Source organism: Nanorana parkeri, unplaced genomic scaffold (genome assembly GCF_000935625.1).
Source record: "Nanorana parkeri isolate BGI_ZX_2015 unplaced genomic scaffold, ASM93562v1 scaffold198, whole genome shotgun sequence".
NCBI lineage: Eukaryota > Metazoa > Chordata > Amphibia > Anura > Dicroglossidae > Nanorana > Nanorana parkeri.
This window is the reverse complement of record NW_017306466.1, coordinates 313,789-333,807: the sequence shown is the minus strand read 5'-3', so window position 1 is coordinate 333,807 and position 20,019 is coordinate 313,789. Positions and strand designations below refer to the sequence as shown.

At 43.7% G+C, this 20,019-nt stretch overlaps 1 protein-coding gene and 1 long non-coding RNA gene across 3 annotated transcripts in view; one reads left to right on the top strand and one right to left on the bottom strand.

Moving 5' to 3' along the window:
- Positions 1 to 9,764, bottom strand: part of LOC108786230 — a 19,573-nt gene extending 9,809 nt beyond the window's left edge. Inside the window, exons 1-2 of the long non-coding RNA XR_001941184.1 lie at positions 9,754 to 9,764; positions 8,977 to 8,982 (exon numbers count right to left, since the gene is read on the bottom strand). This is a non-coding gene — a long non-coding RNA (uncharacterized LOC108786230). The remainder of the gene's footprint in view (positions 1 to 8,976; positions 8,983 to 9,753) is intronic.
- Positions 1 to 20,019, top strand: part of TEX26 (testis expressed 26) — a 39,652-nt gene that overhangs the window by 14,103 nt on the left and 5,530 nt on the right. Inside the window, exons 3-6 of one of the 2 annotated variants that reach the window (XM_018555479.1) lie at positions 3,611 to 3,692; positions 4,950 to 5,112; positions 9,071 to 9,227; positions 13,291 to 13,461. In XM_018555479.1, coding sequence (XP_018410981.1) covers positions 3,611 to 3,692; positions 4,950 to 5,112; positions 9,071 to 9,227; positions 13,291 to 13,461 — 573 coding nt within the window. The remainder of the gene's footprint in view (positions 1 to 3,610; positions 3,693 to 4,949; positions 5,113 to 9,070; positions 9,228 to 13,290; positions 13,462 to 20,019) is intronic. The other variant, XM_018555480.1, reaches the window with a different exon arrangement.

The window sequence follows — 20,019 nt, the reverse complement described above, 5'->3', positions numbered from 1 at the left end:
CTGCGTGACTGACAGCTGGCTCTGCCTCTAGATAGGCTGAGCCAGCTGTCAGTCACGCAGCTGGGTGGATCCAGACAGTAATGTCGGGATCCGTCCTGGCTGCGGCGTCTCGGTATACCGCGAGCTGTAGCTCACAGTATACTGAGCTTTGGGTGACGGGAGGATGCTAGTTTGTGTCCCCATAGTTCTCCTTTAAGGGCAGGGACTGATGTGAATGTGTAACTATGTAAAAGCCCTGCATATATTGTCGGCACTATAGAAATATCTGTAATGTTCTTTATGGCCATCTGCCTCCTAGTGGTGACAAATATACTGCACATAACATAACCCCTACCATGGAAGACTTTCCTTTTTTGCCAGCTATATGATCAAAAATGTTCTAAGATTTGATGTGTTTACTACTACTTTGCATGTCAGGTTATGTAGGGAAATGCATCTTGCATAGAAAGTTGTTGTTTTCTTAAGAATTGCATATTTTAGAAGTAGCTGCTATTGTAAGCAGATGGGTTCAGTTGTTTAATTCAAATGCTTTGAGCAGCTTCTTATTTTAAATCGCTATATTTATTGTGGTCAGTAAGTCACATGGGAGGCAGAAGCCTGACAGCAGTCTTTAAAGTGACACTAAACTCAGGAGTTAAATCTTAAAAATGCATCCAGGGACCTTAAAGCCAATTTCCACCTTTACAAAGGTAATTTTTAAAAAACATGCCAGCAATGAACACTGAGTGTACATGAAGCCAGCATATGCAGTTGATGTATATGAAAAACAGAAACTTATATTTTTTGTTAGCTTTCCTCTTCATCTTCTTATGGAAATGCTGCTGTGTTTTGCAAGCTCTGTTTGAGCTCCCCCATTCATAAGTATTCATAGTGGCCCCCGTCCCCCCTCCAGTGTATTGTGTGCAATGGCAGAGCTGGCGTTTACTGATCCTGCTACAATGAATAACAGGGAGGGGGAGAGCTGGTTACAGCCTAATTACCATCCATCCCTGGTGTCTGACTAATTTTCCTGTGGAGAAAATGTTTAATTTTTAGGCTTCAGGCCTATTAAAACCTTCATTAAATAAAAATAAGAAAAGCCTAAAATGCGAGTCATGAAAATGTGCAGATGTATACAGTGGCGTCCCGAGGCTGGGTGATACCCGGAGCGGTGTCCCGAGTGTCACCCCGCCGAGACGTCATCGCGCACGCGCGGCCGTATTCCGATACCTGCCGGCGGCCATCTTGGTGATGGACGCCGGCAGAGAGAGGAGGAGACAGTCACCCGGCGGTATAAGGTATGCCGCCGGGTCCCCTCCTCTCTCCTGATACTGTCGGGCGTTCGGTCCATGACCGAGCGCCCGACTTTTCAAGAGGGGGGTGGAAATGGACTTTACCTATTAACAAAAATGTACCTTATTTGTGTATCACTCAGCTGTGAATCCTCAAATCATCTCTGGATTGGTGCTGACACTGTCCTTCCTTCTGAAGGGGGGCTACTTTTGTTCTCCATGGTCCCTGTGTGTGTTGTAAAGTAGCCACCGTTTTAAGCTTGCTCCCGTAATAGACTACAATCTCACGTTTACTTTACTAATTTGTATTGAGATTGTAGTCCATCACCGGAGCGAGCTTGGAGCGCTGACTACTTTACAACACACACAGGGACCATGAGGAACAAAAGTAGCCACCCTCCAGAAGGAAGGACAGTGTCAGCCCCAATTCAGAGATGATTTGAGGATCTACAGCCGAGTCAGTCAGTAGTGTCACCTTAAAAATACAGGACTTACATTAGAATTCTATTTGCAGACTTTAAATGCAATTCTGGTAAATTGAGTGGTGTATGTATGTAAAGCCTCGCTTCTCCTATCTATGGGAATGGATCGCAACTGCGGAGTTTCATGGATGAGGATCAGTTGTGAACTCTGTTGCCCTGTATTTGGTTAGGCGGATCGAGGGCTGCTTAACATCATACTCCCCTTGGCAACAATGTAAGTGCCACTCCTCTGGTAGTTAGAGAGCAGGGTATGAAGTTCAGCACAACAGCAATAGCACACAGGATTAATGGCTGTGAGCAACAGCTAGGAGTTTAGCTAGCAGGTGTATGAAGTTCAGCACAACAGCAGTATCACACAGAGTTAATGGCTGTGAGCAACAGCAAGGAGTTTAGCTAGCAGGTAATGAAGTTCAGCACAACAGCACTATAGTAGTGTCCTGGTAGCCAGGAGGCATAAGCCTCTACTTGCGGTTTGTTTGGTGGTCAATGGTAGAGCCCTGAGACTCTTGGATCCGACGACCTGCTTGTGGCTGATGATCCTGAAGGGCAGCAAGGCAGACACTGATTGATCAGTGTCCTGCTACAATCAACAGTAGGACGCCGATCAATCAGTGAGCAGCGGCTTTAAGCCGACTGCTCGAATGAGGTGGGCGGAGTCTCAGGGAGTGCCTGCGCACTACTGAGTCCCTGCTAGGAGGTGAGGGGTTACCACGGCGCGCCTGCGCAAGACGGCGTTGGAGCCCGACGGTGGACCGTAACCCGGTACGTCTATTACAATGTAGAGGTTTGTGGCCAGTTGTGTTATGTAAACTTATACAAACTGTATATCAATTGTATTATAATTTGTATTTATATGCATTTATTACCGGGTGATTTATGCCTCAGCTTGTGCAGTGCATGCTGGGCTGTCTAATAAGAAAGCCCAACACTAGCCCTGCCTTTTGGACTGTTCTTGACTAAGGCTCTAGAGGGCACTGTCTCTCTAGTTGGAGAGGTGTACGGGGGAGTTTGCCTCCTATTATTCAATCACCTGACTCGTTTATTTATGTGTGTCTATATCAGGGGAAAGCCAAATCTAGCCCTCCAACTGTGGTGCAACTACAAATCCTATTAGGTATGGCAAGGCTCTGACAGCCACAGGCATGACTCCCAGAGGCTATGTATGATAGGATTTATAGTTTTCCCACAGCTGGAGGGCTAGAGTTTGCTTACCCTTGGTCTATATTGTCAGCACAGCACCTATCTGCAATCCTGGAATGAAAGTTTTATACTAACCACCTGCTGGGCTAAAAAGAGTAAATATGACGTATTTATAGATAACATTTTTATTATTTACCTACGAAGAAAAAAGAAAAGAATTGTAAAAATAAACATTACTGCTGTAGAAACATTTTGCATTCCCTTAAAGGGGACCTTCCCCCACTACCCTTTTTACCTCATCGACCTCCTAACCCACTTGTCTCTCATAATTGGACTTTTATTTTTTTTCCTCCCACAAATATCTTTTTGAGACCCCTGTCGGCACTTTTAGGATTCTTGCCTAGGCGAGGATTACATTCCACTCGCCTGCACAGCCCAGTATCTTAGCAACCAACCAATGACCTGGTGCCTCCCTGCATTCAACCCGCAGTAATCGTCGTTCAACCCCCTGGCCGCTTGTGGTTGGATTGTAGAATGCCAGGCAGTTTGCTGACCCACCGAGCATTGCTTCCCCTCCCTTCAAGTGTTGCCCAGGGCATGGGCCATGTGTACCATACCCCGGATTTGCCACTGTATGAAGGACATTTTGTTACATGTGTGGCCAGCTTTATAGAATTTCATCTTTATCACAGAGGAAACTATTTATTGTTCATATAGGAGGGAATCTATGGAATCCATACGAAACATCAATGAATCGAGACTACCCGCAGAAAGTCAGCCCACAAACTATTGCTGTACGGTAAGTCACAATTCATTCCTCCCACGTTCCCCATACATGTGTAGAAGATCAGCAGAAATATGTCTGCCGGGAAAATGGCAAATCATTTATCTTTGCTTTTCTATGGCCTCCTACTGACTTTTGAGGCTGGGGATATCTGTTAAGATATTGAATGGTGCAGATTGAAGATATGCGGGTCGCATAAGCAGTTGCACAGAAGATTACTTCCTATCTTTCTTCCACTATGAGGAAGGTCAGAACCCATCAGAACTGCATATATGTGTTGATTTACATTTCACAGTGAATTGACAAATCTGTTGCGGATTAGACCACCCTAGCCAAGAAGAAGAAAAAGACATGGGTGGCCCTACCTGCACATTGTTGGACATACTGTACATACTTGCATGCTTTGGGCAAAGGTTTCATGGTCCAGTGTACAGAGGCAAGTCATCACTGGGCTGAAAGAAAGTTGGCTGCATAAGCCATTGAATACACTGGCTCAAAAGATAGGAATTCAGCAGCTTCTTTAGGGATTTTACTGTAAGGCAAGAAACTTTGCAGATTGAATGCTAAGATATGTTAATCAGAATCATTTAGCAGCTATGCCAGTTAAAAGCCTAATTTAAATTGGCTAAATACATTTCATGTGCATCAAAACAAACGGCATGCTATGTCTTACAGTTAATTTTCTTTCTAAAGTAGCCAGTAGAACGGAATCCTTGCTTTTTGTAGTGAAGCAATGATCTCTTTGCAAAGGTCTGACACATCACCTAATCAGTTAGACATATAAGTCTGCAATCAGTAAAACTCAGACTCCCCTCTGATTGGAGAGCTCAGGCTTTGACTCAACAAGGGAGTGTTGACCACCTAAAGTTGGTGGAGAAAAAATTCCAGCACAATGGGCGAAGAGGGTTCTTTACAGTAAGAGCGGTTAAGGTCTGGAACTCACTGCCATCGGCAGTGATTTCAGCCAAGAGTGTAGATTTGTTCAAGAAACGTTTGGACAATTTCTTGAGGGACCGTAATATCCAGGGATACCAGTATCCCTAAGAATGAGATGATGCGTGGACCTATATGGGTTGGACTTGATGGACGTATGTCTTTATCCAACCCCAAATACTATGTAACTATGTGTGTGCTGACCTTTGCATAGAAATTACTGCTTCCATGCAGAGAACAAGGGTCCTGGGTGCTGGAAGTAAAAGATGTACCTGGTAGCATTTGTTACCCATTTTGAAAGTCTAGGATATCTGTGTTCATCCTATTATTGTTTCACAGCCCTAAGATCTCTAAAAGCTACAGGAACCCCTACTACTTGTGTGATCCCATTGGAATAAGCATGTATAGTGATGAATTTGGGTGTAAACCCCATTCCACAACAGAACCTATCAGAGCTGCAACATCATCAGGAGCCAGAAATCACCGACCTCACCCTGACAAGGTAATTTTTTATATACCAGATTCCTGCTTCCGGGGGATTACATGCCAAGAAGCTGTTAGGGCCAAGAAGTTACTATTAAAGTTTACGTATTGTCGGCTTTGCAGTACACTGTATAAATCCCAAGAGTCCCTCCTTTAAAGTGTCAGGCCCTCTTTTGGAACCAAATTCCTCTGTCTACCTCTCTGCTAATGCAGTCTTTCAATAGCATTACCACATAATTCTTTTTAGTTACCCCTTACCCATAGTTTTATTACCTAATGATGCTGCCAGTAGGTCCTTTTTTAACTTCCTTTATTAGCCAAGCTGTCCAAAAAAGCTCAGTAAAGTCCCCTTCTCAGCTGGTAAATGGTCAGAGGAGTTGGTCAGAGGAGTTGTCAATCAACTAACAGGAGGTTGTCAACCAACACTGACTGCAGCAGATTGGATGAAAGCACAGCTGCTTGTAGGTCACACAGGAGGGTGACATTGTTACTGAGGCATTGGGAGCTGCCAGGATTTTGTTGTCACTATTTAAGGAAGGCCTCAGAGAGAGTATATGTTTGTATTAAACATATACTTACACCAATAAAAAAAACTTTCACATCTACACAAGGAAAAAAGAGAGATATTTACATAGCTTTAATATTTAGTTTACATACACTTTAAATTTCTCAATTTTATGTCTCATATACAGACCTGTCTATAGGTAAATATGCAGCTCTTGGTCTACAATTAAATGATCAGTGTGGATGAGGATGTGCAAAATGTGAGTCCTCTACCTGAACATTTTGCACTAAAACATGCCCCACTCTACTGTTACAGAAAGCTGGGAGGTATGCATTGCACCGGAAACACTTGCAGGGTTATTCACAAAAGGGTGAAGGCAGGAGAAGTGAACAATCTAGGACAGGGGTCTCAAACTCAATTCACTCGCGGGGCCACTAGACACATTTTTTTCTCCCATGGAGGCTGTTACCAAATTTCATAGTTCACACACAGAGATATGCACACATAGAAATACACACACACAGAAATATGCACAACCCCCCACAACTAGAATTACAAACACTAATATACACACGATAAGGCCCCATTCACACCTGTAAGTTTAGGTGCGATTAGGGATTCCTGCGTCAGTGACTTGCATTTTCCTTCCGCAGGAATCCCTATTGTGGCGTTTACATGCGGTAGCTGTCACCCATTCAAGTTAATGATCATGTAATGCTGCATGTAAAGGTCTGCACACCGCATGTAATGATATATGTGATATGATTACATGTGGTTAGGAATCAATCACTATCCCTGGATGCACGATAGATGCATGCAGGGAGAATTATTCCTAAACGCATGTATTCATATCACATATCATTACATGCGGTGTACATGCAGCCGCTGTCACCTGATCATTGACTTGAATGGGTGACAGCTGCTGCTTGTAAATGCAAGGTGTGAATAGATCTATTCAAATTATTAGATGCATACAGGGGAAACTCGAATAATTAGAATATCGTGCAAAAGTAATTGCAGTAAGTTCTGCAAAAGGGGCCCAAACCAAGTACTGAGTACATATGCATGCTTGTACTTTTCAGAGGTCCGATATTGTTCTATGTACAATCCTTGTTTTATTGATTGCATGTAATAATCTACTTTTTTGAGGTTGTGGATTTGGGGTTTTCATGAGCTGTACGCCATAATAATCACAATGATGACAAATCACGGCTTGAACTATCTTGCTTTGCATGTAATGAGTCTATCTCATATATTAGTTTCACCTTTTAAGTTGCATTAGTGAAATAAATGAACTTTGCACGATATTCTAATTATTCGAGTTTCACCTGTATATATGCGTTTAGAAAACCATTTTAAATGCGTATGTGATAATGTGAAGAGGGTTCCTGACGTAAAGGGGGACTTGTGATGTGAAAGGGAGACTCTGATTTAAAAAGGGAAACCCTTTTCTGTGTTTTTGCATTGGGTCGCCCCCTAGGATAAGGGTACAGTATGGATTTTGGAGAGGTCACACATCCTTTTTTACATTTACTTTTCCTCGAATAATACCGTTTTATTAAAATAGAATTGAAAATTGACAAAATACTACCCGCATAGTTATATCCGGATGGATAATACAAAGCAGATCCCCACAGAGGCTACCTAGCGATCTGACGCATTTCGGGGGATATTCCACCTTCCTTAGAGCTAACAAGTTATGAACTAAGATACATATAAATAGAGGGGGTGAACAACATGTGACCTCAAACCACAGCCAATCAATCTGATGCAGCTGATCGCCCACATCTCATCAATAGTCGTTGAGCAATAAGTGGCAGCAGTATATGGTGATAGTTGAATGAATAATAGACTAAATCACTCACCTCCTGCTTAATACACAGCGCCATACGTTTGATGACATTTGAATCTCCCGCCATGTCTGCGGCACACGTGGGCACGATAACAAAGCAACAATGGCCAAATCAAATAGACCACGCTCTATCCAAACGCTGCACACAAGCAGCGGGGAGTGGGATAGCCGAGGGACCGGCCGAATGGAGAGGGGCGGGATATAAGACGTCAGCCCCTTCCCTCCAATGCACAGCAGTCTACCTCGGACACAGCGTCATGGCATATGGCCCCACGTGACAGGGGCGGGGCCCACCTGACAGACAGCCAATCAATGCAAGATTCACACACCATCAGCACGATTAGAGAGGGCGGACACAGCCAGAAACCATGGACATGATTTTGTCCATTTCTAATTGGGGTACCTTGAGATTTTGCATACTTTTAAAGGGTGCTGTGACTGTAAAAAGGATGAGAAACGCTGCCTTAGAGTACATTGAGCTTGTTGAGTAATGGCCCAACCAAGGCTTGTTTAAAGTCATGATAGGATTACCAGGGAGCTAAATGCTAATTTGCAGGAAATGTTTGAAGATTAATCCTTGTACCAATCCATGAATGCATCTCCAGGTTGTTATGAACAGCGTTAGCAGATGTGAAGGTGTTGGTAGAATCTGGAGAAGACTATATTTGAATAAAAAGTGCACAGCAAAGTAGGGGAAACCCAAAACAAAAATGATAATCTGGCCCTTCCCAAAACTTGAAACGGCTGGAATACCAAGAGCTAGAACTGGAAAATACAGAGTCCGATCCATCTAAGGGTTATCTCTCTGTAGTTAATAGCAAACACAATGAAAAAAAAGAACGAATAAATGGATTTTATAGCAGAACTCCAGAAATCTAAAAGGTTAACCCTTGAAGTGGGGCTACCCCCGCATTGCAAGGCTTAACTGCTCATTTTGTTTTAAGGTTTCAAATAGAAAATATACTCACCCTATACTCCATCCCGCCTGGCTGCTAGACCAGTCCCTGCAGACTCTTCTCTCCCGGGCTTCGGCAGTCCAAGCCCTGCTGACATCATCACGTCTAATGCAGTCCATTCACCTGCATTAGACATGAGGATGGTGAGGGACATACCACAGGAGGGGGAGAGTGGAGAGCATTGACAAATGCAGGACTGAGGATCAGGTGAGCATATCTTCTGAATGCCAGCCCCCTTGCAGTGTGGGGGTTCACCTTTTAGATAACTGATGTTCTTCTTTAAGCTGTCTGTCTCCCATAAATAGAGTGCAGTTTGGGCACCTATGTGGAAAGCCAATGCCATACTCAACAGTCTGTTTGTAGGCACATTTAAGAATGAGAGGAGCCAGGTCATCCAGTCATATGGCCACTCTAACCCTAACCCGTGCTGGAATTAGCATTGTACTTAAGATAGAAGAGAAGCCGCCTGTTTTGTATGTGGCTTCTAATATTGTAATCTTATCTCTGAGGATTAGTATATGGATGATGTGCCCCTGAAAGCAGATAACAACATCTGAAGACAAACAATACAGAATGCTTTCTGAAGGTCATTATGTTAAAGACATTGTACAATGTTATACCTTCTGGCTATTAACAACCTTTAGTAAATTCTTTTTATCTGCAGACTTTTGCAGCCTGGCGGTTACCTCATCAAGAGAAAAAGATGACAGAAGACAGCCGCTCTTCTTGTATTAAGCCTCTATCTATTGCAGAGGTGCAGAGAGTAATGGCATCCCAATATCTCTCCACATATAAAAGGGACTATCTAGGAATACCACAAGGTACGATTTTGAGTAAAAGACTCTGCACAGGAACATAAATGGAGGCTCTGCATTGCAGGAAGATGCAAGTGTGTTTGCATCCTAATAATACCATCTTACACCCAGTGCCAGAGGGTGAACGTTACACTTTTATCTTAGATTGTGTTTCCAATAGGCATGTGTAGGTCGTTGGGGGACCCCTCCGCACACCTCACAACAGTCCCGGCCAGGCAAGAAAGGATGGTGCTCGCAGTGATATTGGTTCACGGATGGCGCCGTGCAGACACAGAAAAAGCAGGGAATCACCAGCACTCAAAAGTGCTGGTGATTCCCTGCTTTTTCCAATAGGCATGTGTCGATCATTCTAAATCCTGGGCTCTTTTTAGATGACATATAGACTATTTCTGAATGGTGTGTTTATCTTCTCATGCAAAGTCTGCAACCTACCCAAAAAGAAAGGCGACAATAGTGGACCGTCTCATACTAAATGGCATGCACGGGATTATCTGCCAAATGTCATCTGTGGGCAGAACAGCTATAATGGAACAGGAAGTGAGTTAAAGCCACCATTGCACTGGGATCAGGGCAAAGTAGAAAAAAGACAGGACTGTGGGTTAATGGAACTTACATTACTTGTTTGAATGGTTTACTTACAATCATACAACATTTTCAACTGGATGGCTACAGGTCTGTTACCTATTGGAGATCTGTACCTATACTCAAGGTACAGACAATGAAAGTCTACTCTAAATGTATTTTGTTCAAAATAGAAATATAGTTTTGGCTCCCTGTAGAGTTTAGCCAATTCTTTCAGCTATTATCAGTTATGAGATATCATAATAATCCATAAGGAATACTAGTTCATCTTTAAAGCTGCCAGCACACCCCTAATATTGCCTAATGAATTGCCTTCAGCAGTGTTAAACAATGGGCTGTCATAAGGTGAAACTCAAATGAGTGATTTCCTAGCTGTATTTGTCAGTTCAAGAATAAATGATTGCATGTTTTCAATAGCATGGCTCTGTAGTTCTGTCAAAGAAGAGTGTATATAGCCTAAATGTATGCATTGCGGTATGGGACAGTTATTATTCTCTATTTCCAGGTGAGAAATGTTATGCAATACTATACCTGCATAACCTGTTTCATTAAATCAATTCAATTTCTGACAGCATTTGGCAGCATTTCACAATGAACAATGCAGATGTTATTTTATTGTTGGAGTATTCCATCATGCACCATTTGCTTCTCAAATGACAATATTTCACAACACCATTTCCATAAAACAAAAACAACAAAAAACACATTTTGTGACGTCCCATGCCTCTAACTGTCAGGAGCATGTGGTCAAGTCTGAAATTATAAGGCTGGGTTCACACCTAGGCGTATTACGCATGCACGTCTGTCGCACGACCGTCACGTGGTTTTTTTACCGCGATCCGCGGTAAAAAATCACGCGACCGTCGCGCGATTCCGAAGGCTACTTGGCTGTATCCCAATGGAAAACGCCCTCCAAAACGGCCCAAAGAAGTACATGTACTTGTTTGGGCGTCAGCCGTTTTGTAGGGCGTTCAGACGGGCGGAAATACGGAAAGGTGTGAACCATACCCATAGAAAACAATGGGATTTTCATGGTTGTACGTTTTGTAGAGCGTTCATAGAGCGTTGAACGCCCGACAAAACGGAAAGGTGTGAACGGGGCCTTAGTCTCCCCAACAGTCATATGCAGAATTTTGAAATACTGCCAGAGATAACCACTTCAGGCTTCTGGTGAATTTTGTTAAACAGGATCCCTGCACTTCTGAAAGGTGACCACAGAAGTTACAATCTGAACAATTTTTGTACAACCTCCTTTAGGTTTACCAGCAACTCTGTAGTCCGAAGGCCTACTTAAAAAGTAGGCCTACTTCAAGAGAACTTTAAAAAAATAATGACAATGTATCATAAAATGGAAAAAACATAATAAAGAATATATCATATATCATATATATAATAGCTAATTTATAATTAGCAATTTTATATAATTATAATTGCATAGATAGAATTGCTACATGAGCCATTTTGTAATTTAATGTTATTAAAAGTTACCTTTCCATTTAAAACTGCCGCCACTGTAATTTTCTAAAACTGTCAAAAAATGAAATGCCATATGGTGACCTGGAGGTGTTTTATACATAGCTGGCGCACGGAACGCCCCAGAAATGTAATTTCCTGTTTTTGTGATTGGCTAATTATGACAGACATCTGCAATAAGATACAAGTAAAATTTTAGCCATCCCTTGCCATACGAATTGCATTTTTGATGACAATGGTGAGACACTTTCCAGGGGTTAAATACTACTAAAGGGATGCTGGCACTACAACTTTCCTCAATACATCACAGAAAGTGTTACTGTGATGGTTATAACTAACACACACCCTCACATTCAGGAATCAGTCTGGAAAGGACACGCTGGAACAAACTTATATTTTCAGAACAGAAAAGGTAGGAATCTGCAGCAAAGTTTGTTAAAATCCTTGCAATGTACAGTACATTGGTCACCCAGAGGGGATTGATTTTGATTAAAGAGGATTTCCTCTTTAAACAGAAATTGGATTTCATAGCCAGTTATATAGTTATATGTATAGTTTTTTGTGTCATTAGATTGTGCAATTAGATTGCAATATGTGTGTCTAAACTTAGACCTGTACATTTTTCAAGTAACATATGCTTCTTGATGCTCCCTAGTGACTGGACTGCCTATCTTACAGCTCTGACAGCTCAAACTCCTTCAGAACCAAACTCCATCAGAACCATTTAACACTGACAGGGGTGCTTATGATGGTCACCTTTTATTCACTAATGTAAAACTTTTATGCCAAAAGGAAAACCAAGAACAGCTGTGGCTGCATTGGCTTAAAAAGTGTTATCTGGAGTTTGTCTTGTCAAGTCCATGTAAGTCTGCTAGTCCATCTAACACTACCCTCCCCACTGGGTGACAATGCTGCTGTCCAAGGGTGGCTCCATTGTTCCTCCATAGAGAGGAGCCTTCCCGGCCGAAAATGTGATCTGCGCATGCACCCGCCCCAAGATGCTTTGCCGCCGCCTGAGATTTTTCACATTTTTGGACGGGAGCATTAACCCTTTTCAAAGCGTTTAAAAAAAAACATGTTTTGCATATATCTACTGCTTGCTAGCAGTAGATATATGCAAAAACACCCGAGGCTTTAATTATCCTTTAAGGACTGGTAAGCTGTATTATATTACATATTTGGGTTTTGGGTTGAGATACACTTAAAAGGAATGATTTGGCAACTATGGCATCAAATGTTATATTTGATGTGTTGTAAATAGTGCTTTTGTTGTTTTCTTGTACTTAAAGGAGAACTATGCTTTTCACTCACCTCATAGTTCTAGCCGACCTGTGACAATGAGACTGTCACAGGTAGGCTCAGTAGATCGGGAAGTGAGCGAACACATACCGGCGTTCGCTCACCTCTCGATCCTGTCACGGCTCTCTGCCGTGACAGGGGAGGGGCTGGATTACCCCCGCTCCGTTCCGCTGACAGGCGGAACGGACGGGGGAGGGGACGTGTACAGCTGGCTCTGATAGGCAGAGCCAGCTGTCACTCACGCAGCTAGGCGGATCCAGACATAATTGTCGGGATCCGCTTCAGCTGCGGCGTCTCAGTATACCGTGAGCTACAGCTCGCGGTATACTGATCTTAGGGTGACGGGAGGACGCTAGTTTGTGTCCTCCCGTTACCCTAAGGAGAACTATGGGGAAAAGCCTTAACCCCATAGTTCTCCTTTAATATTTAAAGACATTCAGGACAGAGAAGACATGCAAGATGCATGAAGTCACTGTATTCAACATACAGTACATGCACAGCGTTGTAAATAGACTCATGTCTCCTACTAAATTATCTGTTTTAGACGTAATATAACCGGTTTTCCTCTTCAGAGAGGCATTTGTTCAGAATGTTCTATATCAGTGCAAATGGTGTTTTTTAAAATATTATCAGTCGTATTTGTAACTGTCTAAAAGTTGTGATATATGTGTATTGCCATTCATAACAATTTACATGCATCTATTATCACGTACAGGGTATCGAATTAAATATGACACTCCACCTGACTGCAGAAAAGCAATCCCAAAACCTCTAAACACCGAGTGCCGATTTCAATATCAAGTTCAGCCTTGTGTTCCAGAACTGGAAGATGTTACTCACAAATACGGATGTTACTCAACCAGACATCGTGCAGTAAAAGGAGTTGGTAAGTTCCATCCTTATCACATTTGGTAACATATGCCATGTTTTTTCTGTAAATATAAAGCATGCTAGCCCTTTAAAGCGTGAACTTGTTAAAGGTGAACTCCAGCCATTCATCTAAATCAGGGGTATGCAAACTCCGACCCTCCAGTTGTGGTAAAAACTACAAATCCTCTCTGGGAGTCAGGTCTGTGGCTGTCAGAGTCTTGCAATGCCTAATGGAATTTGTACTTCCGCAGCAGCTGGAGGGCCAAAGTTTGCCTACACTTGATTTAAATATATACCAAAATAGCTACAAAGGATATAAATCCACTTTGTGTGTCAAAAAAAGCCTTTGCAAACCCAATTATGTCTTTGCTACCTCATAAAAGTAGCAGTGACATCATCACTGTGCTGCACATAGTCTGTGCTGAGAGCAGAGCTGTGGGAGGAGCCTAGCAGGCCCCACCCTCTACACACTTTCTTTAGGTGTGCTGTGGACATAGGAGAATCAGATTTATTTGGAATTGCAACATATACCATTTTGTTATTAACAAATACAAAAATGGCAAAACTGCCAATTTCTGATGTGTGTGGTATTAAAATAGAACTTAAAGTCCATTTCCACCTTTGTAAGTGATTAGCATTGATTGTGGTAATGTAGAGGTGCAGTGATGATGTATACATGTGCACATTTTCATGACTTACATGGCAGGCTTTCTTCATTTTTATGAATGTTTTATTAGGCTTAAATGCTAGAAATTCAAAGTTTTCTCCACAGGAAAGTCTGTCACCGGGGTCTGATGTAAAGCAGGCTGTAAACAACTCTCCCCCTCCTTGTTATTCATTTTAACACGATCAGTAAACACCAGCTCTGCCTTTGCACACAATATACTGTCCGGGGGGGGGGTTGCCACTATGAATACTTATGAATAGGGAGCTCAGAGCTCAGAGAGAGCTCAATTGCTGAGCACAGAGGTGGCCATTTCTATGAGCATATGAAGAGGAATGCTAATACAGAATGTAAGTTTCTATGTTTATATACAGCAACTGCATATGCCTGCTTCATGTACACTCGGTGTACAATAATGGCATGTTTTAAAAAAAATACCTCTGCAAAGGTGGAAATGGGCTTTAAGACATTTTTCATGTTGCGATAGAATAGGAAAAGGTTAAAACTTTTGTTAGGCTTTTACTGCTGTCTGTGCTGTGTTGGGGAGCACCCTAAGCAAATATCAGGCGGTTCTTCATGAACCAGTTAAAAGTCACTGAGTGGATGGCCCTGTCTGCCACTTCCCGCCCGACATCCCTTGATTGACAAATTGAAAGAGCCAGACGGAAAGTTGTCGGGTTGAACAGCAACTGCATCCAATCAGACGCAAGAGCTGTTAAAGTATTTTAACCCCTTTGCTCCCCTTTTGACAGTACATTGTTATGCACATGGGGGGGAAAAGGGCTTGTATAGATTGTTAACAGAACATTAAGATAAAATGAAGTTGGATTGACAATTAAGCTGGCACATTTTTTCATAGGTATCAGGGTTAGTTGACACCATATGCAGTGCGTTCCGGTCCGATTCTGGCCGGAACGCACTGCATCACATGGAGGACCATTGAAGTGAATGGCACCGTAGCCACGCCCTCCGGCCGCAATTCGATCGCCCGCACGGGATCGCAAGGCACATTGTGCCTGCAGTCCGGTCCGGTGCGATCAAAATGCTGCAAGCACTATTTTGATCGCACCGCAGGGACTGACTCGCAACTTTTAGCCCAGGGGGCAAGTACAACCCAGAGGCCCATGGTGCAGCGACTTGGCCCCCCTCCCGCTCTGCCTCTTCCCCCGCCCCCACTTGCCACTTTTGCCATCCATGTTATGGTAGTGTGAATGGTCGGGTGATGTGAAGACTCACTAGTCAGTCCATGAAAGGGGTGACTGGTTGGGGGATGGTGCTTTCCTCCACTGGGCTCCCTACATGGTTCTGGCCTAACTCCGCTCCATGGCCGGTACTTAGGCACTCTCACCCGCTGTAGGCCGCTGGACTTTTGGTCTGTGAGCTCCGAGAGGATAGTGGGAGGAGCTGGACAGTGTCAAAGTCAGTGTTCCATAATTTATCTCAACCCTATACATTTTCTCGACCACGTCAATTACGGTGGGGCTGCGTCATCCGAATCAGATGTTTACATGACCCCCTTTCTTCATGCACACCTGGAAGTGAAGTGAAGATGGGTTGAGGAGAATTATAGCACATTGGTAGTGGAGGGATAATTTGTCAGTTCTCTGCACGACACGACCGCTGTGCCCCTTTTAGTTCTGCGACTGACTCCAAGCTGTAGAGGGACTACAAATTTCAGCACATTATACAACAATGCAAAATACCATCAGCTATAGAGGACTATAAATCCCAGCAATACATTATACAGCAATGCAGAATAATAGTATATTAAAATGCTACATACTCTTTGCTGCTCTGCTCGGGGGTGTCAGCCTGATGTCTTGGTCAGAGGGTCTCAGGAGGGGTGTGGAAGGTCTCAGAATAGGTGGGGAGGGTCTTAGCAGGGGGAGATGTGAGGGCGGCGTAGCAAACGCAGTGCAGCAGACAGTTTGTAACGCAGTGCAGCAGTCAGCATGTAACATAGTGCAGCAGTCAGTATATAAGGCAATGCAGCAGTCAGTATATAAAGCAGTGCAGAGGCCAGTGGTCAATATGTAAGGCAGTGCAGCGGTCAATATGTAAGGCAGTGCAGCAGTCAGCATCTAACGCAGTGCAGCAGTCAGCATGTAACGCAGTGCAACAGTCAGCATGTAACGCAGTGCAGCAGTCAGCATGTAACACAGTGCAGCAGTCAGCATGTAACGCAGTGCATTCACTCACGCAGCTAGGCGGATCCAGACATAATTGTCGGGATCCGCTTCAGCTGCGGCGTCTCAGTATACCGTGAGCTACAGCTCGCGGTATACTGATCTTAGGGTGACGGGAGGACGCTAGTTTGTGTCCTCCCGTTACCCTAAGGAGAACTATGGGGAAAAGCCTTAACCCCATAGTTCTCCTTTAATATTTAAAGACATTCAGGACAGAGAAGACATGCAAGATGCATGAAGTCACTGTATTCAACATACAGTACATGCACAGCGTTGTAAATAGACTCATGTCTCCTACTAAATTATCTGTTTTAGACGTAATATAACCGGTTTTCCTCTTCAGAGAGGCATTTGTTCAGAATGTTCTATATCAGTGCAAATGGTGTTTTTTAAAATATTATCAGTCGTATTTGTAACTGTCTAAAAGTTGTGATATATGTGTATTGCCATTCATAACAATTTACATGCATCTATTATCACGTACAGGGTATCGAATTAAATATGACACTCCACCTGACTGCAGAAAAGCAATCCCAAAACCTCTAAACACCGAGTGCCGATTTCAATATCAAGTTCAGCCTTGTGTTCCAGAACTGGAAGATGTTACTCACAAATACGGATGTTACTCAACCAGACATCGTGCAGTAAAAGGAGTTGGTAAGTTCCATCCTTATCACATTTGGTAACATATGCCATGTTTTTTCTGTAAATATAAAGCATGCTAGCCCTTTAAAGCGTGAACTTGTTAAAGGTGAACTCCAGCCATTCATCTAAATCAGGGGTATGCAAACTCCGACCCTCCAGTTGTGGTAAAAACTACAAATCCTCTCTGGGAGTCAGGTCTGTGGCTGTCAGAGTCTTGCAATGCCTAATGGAATTTGTACTTCCGCAGCAGCTGGAGGGCCAAAGTTTGCCTACACTTGATTTAAATATATACCAAAATAGCTACAAAGGATATAAATCCACTTTGTGTGTCAAAAAAAGCCTTTGCAAACCCAATTATGTCTTTGCTACCTCATAAAAGTAGCAGTGACATCATCACTGTGCTGCACATAGTCTGTGCTGAGAGCAGAGCTGTGGGAGGAGCCTAGCAGGCCCCACCCTCTACACACTTTCTTTAGGTGTGCTGTGGACATAGGAGAATCAGATTTATTTGGAATTGCAACATATACCATTTTGTTATTAACAAATACAAAAATGGCAAAACTGCCAATTTCTGATGTGTGTGGTATTAAAATAGAACTTAAAGTCCATTTCCACCTTTGTAAGTGATTAGCATTGATTGTGGTAATGTAGAGGTGCAGTGATGATGTATACATGTGCACATTTTCATGACTTACATGGCAGGCTTTCTTCATTTTTATGAATGTTTTATTAGGCTTAAATGCTAGAAATTCAAAGTTTTCTCCACAGGAAAGTCTGTCACCGGGGTCTGATGTAAAGCAGGCTGTAAACAACTCTCCCCCTCCTTGTTATTCATTTTAACACGATCAGTAAACACCAGCTCTGCCTTTGCACACAATATACTGTCCGGGGGGGGGGTTGCCACTATGAATACTTATGAATAGGGAGCTCAGAGCTCAGAGAGAGCTCAATTGCTGAGCACAGAGGTGGCCATTTCTATGAGCATATGAAGAGGAATGCTAATACAGAATGTAAGTTTCTATGTTTATATACAGCAACTGCATATGCCTGCTTCATGTACACTCGGTGTACAATAATGGCATGTTTTAAAAAAAATACCTCTGCAAAGGTGGAAATGGGCTTTAAGACATTTTTCATGTTGCGATAGAATAGGAAAAGGTTAAAACTTTTGTTAGGCTTTTACTGCTGTCTGTGCTGTGTTGGGGAGCACCCTAAGCAAATATCAGGCGGTTCTTCATGAACCAGTTAAAAGTCACTGAGTGGATGGCCCTGTCTGCCACTTCCCGCCCGACATCCCTTGATTGACAAATTGAAAGAGCCAGACGGAAAGTTGTCGGGTTGAACAGCAACTGCATCCAATCAGACGCAAGAGCTGTTAAAGTATTTTAACCCCTTTGCTCCCCTTTTGACAGTACATTGTTATGCACATGGGGGGGAAAAGGGCTTGTATAGATTGTTAACAGAACATTAAGATAAAATGAAGTTGGATTGACAATTAAGCTGGCACATTTTTTCATAGGTATCAGGGTTAGTTGACACCATATGCAGTGCGTTCCGGTCCGATTCTGGCCGGAACGCACTGCATCACATGGAGGACCATTGAAGTGAATGGCACCGTAGCCACGCCCTCCGGCCGCAATTCGATCGCCCGCACGGGATCGCAAGGCACATTGTGCCTGCAGTCCGGTCCGGTGCGATCAAAATGCTGCAAGCACTATTTTGATCGCACCGCAGGGACTGACTCGCAACTTTTAGCCCAGGGGGCAAGTACAACCCAGAGGCCCATGGTGCAGCGACTTGGCCCCCCTCCCGCTCTGCCTCTTCCCCCGCCCCCACTTGCCACTTTTGCCATCCATGTTATGGTAGTGTGAATGGTCGGGTGATGTGAAGACTCACTAGTCAGTCCATGAAAGGGGTGACTGGTTGGGGGATGGTGCTTTCCTCCACTGGGCTCCCTACATGGTTCTGGCCTAACTCCGCTCCATGGCCGGTACTTAGGCACTCTCACCCGCTGTAGGCCGCTGGACTTTTGGTCTGTGAGCTCCGAGAGGATAGTGGGAGGAGCTGGACAGTGTCAAAGTCAGTGTTCCATAATTTATCTCAACCCTATACATTTTCTCGACCACGTCAATTACGGTGGGGCTGCGTCATCCGAATCAGATGTTTACATGACCCCCTTTCTTCATGCACACCTGGAAGTGAAGTGAAGATGGGTTGAGGAGAATTATAGCACATTGGTAGTGGAGGGATAATTTGTCAGTTCTCTGCACGACACGACCGCTGTGCCCCTTTTAGTTCTGCGACTGACTCCAAGCTGTAGAGGGACTACAAATTTCAGCACATTATACAACAATGCAAAATACCATCAGCTATAGAGGACTATAAATCCCAGCAATACATTATACAGCAATGCAGAATAATAGTATATTAAAATGCTACATACTCTTTGCTGCTCTGCTCGGGGGTGTCAGCCTGATGTCTTGGTCAGAGGGTCTCAGGAGGGGTGTGGAAGGTCTCAGAATAGGTGGGGAGGGTCTTAGCAGGGGGAGATGTGAGGGCGGCGTAGCAAACGCAGTGCAGCAGACAGTTTGTAACGCAGTGCAGCAGTCAGCATGTAACATAGTGCAGCAGTCAGTATATAAGGCAATGCAGCAGTCAGTATATAAAGCAGTGCAGAGGCCAGTGGTCAATATGTAAGGCAGTGCAGCGGTCAATATGTAAGGCAGTGCAGCAGTCAGCATCTAACGCAGTGCAGCAGTCAGCATGTAACGCAGTGCAACAGTCAGCATGTAACGCAGTGCAGCAGTCAGGATGTAACACAGTGCAACGGTCAGCATGTAACGCAGTGCAGAGGCCAGCGGTCAGCATGCAAGCATAACGCAGTAGAGTGGTCAGCATATAATGCAGTACAGCGGTCAGCATGTAACGCAGTGCATCGGTCAGCATGTAAGGCAGTGCATCGGTCAGCATGTAAGGCAGTGCATCGGTCAGCATGTAAGGCAGTGCATCGGTCAGCATGTAAGGCAGTGCATCGGTCAGCATGTAAGGCAGTGCATCGGTCAGCATGTAACGCAGTGCA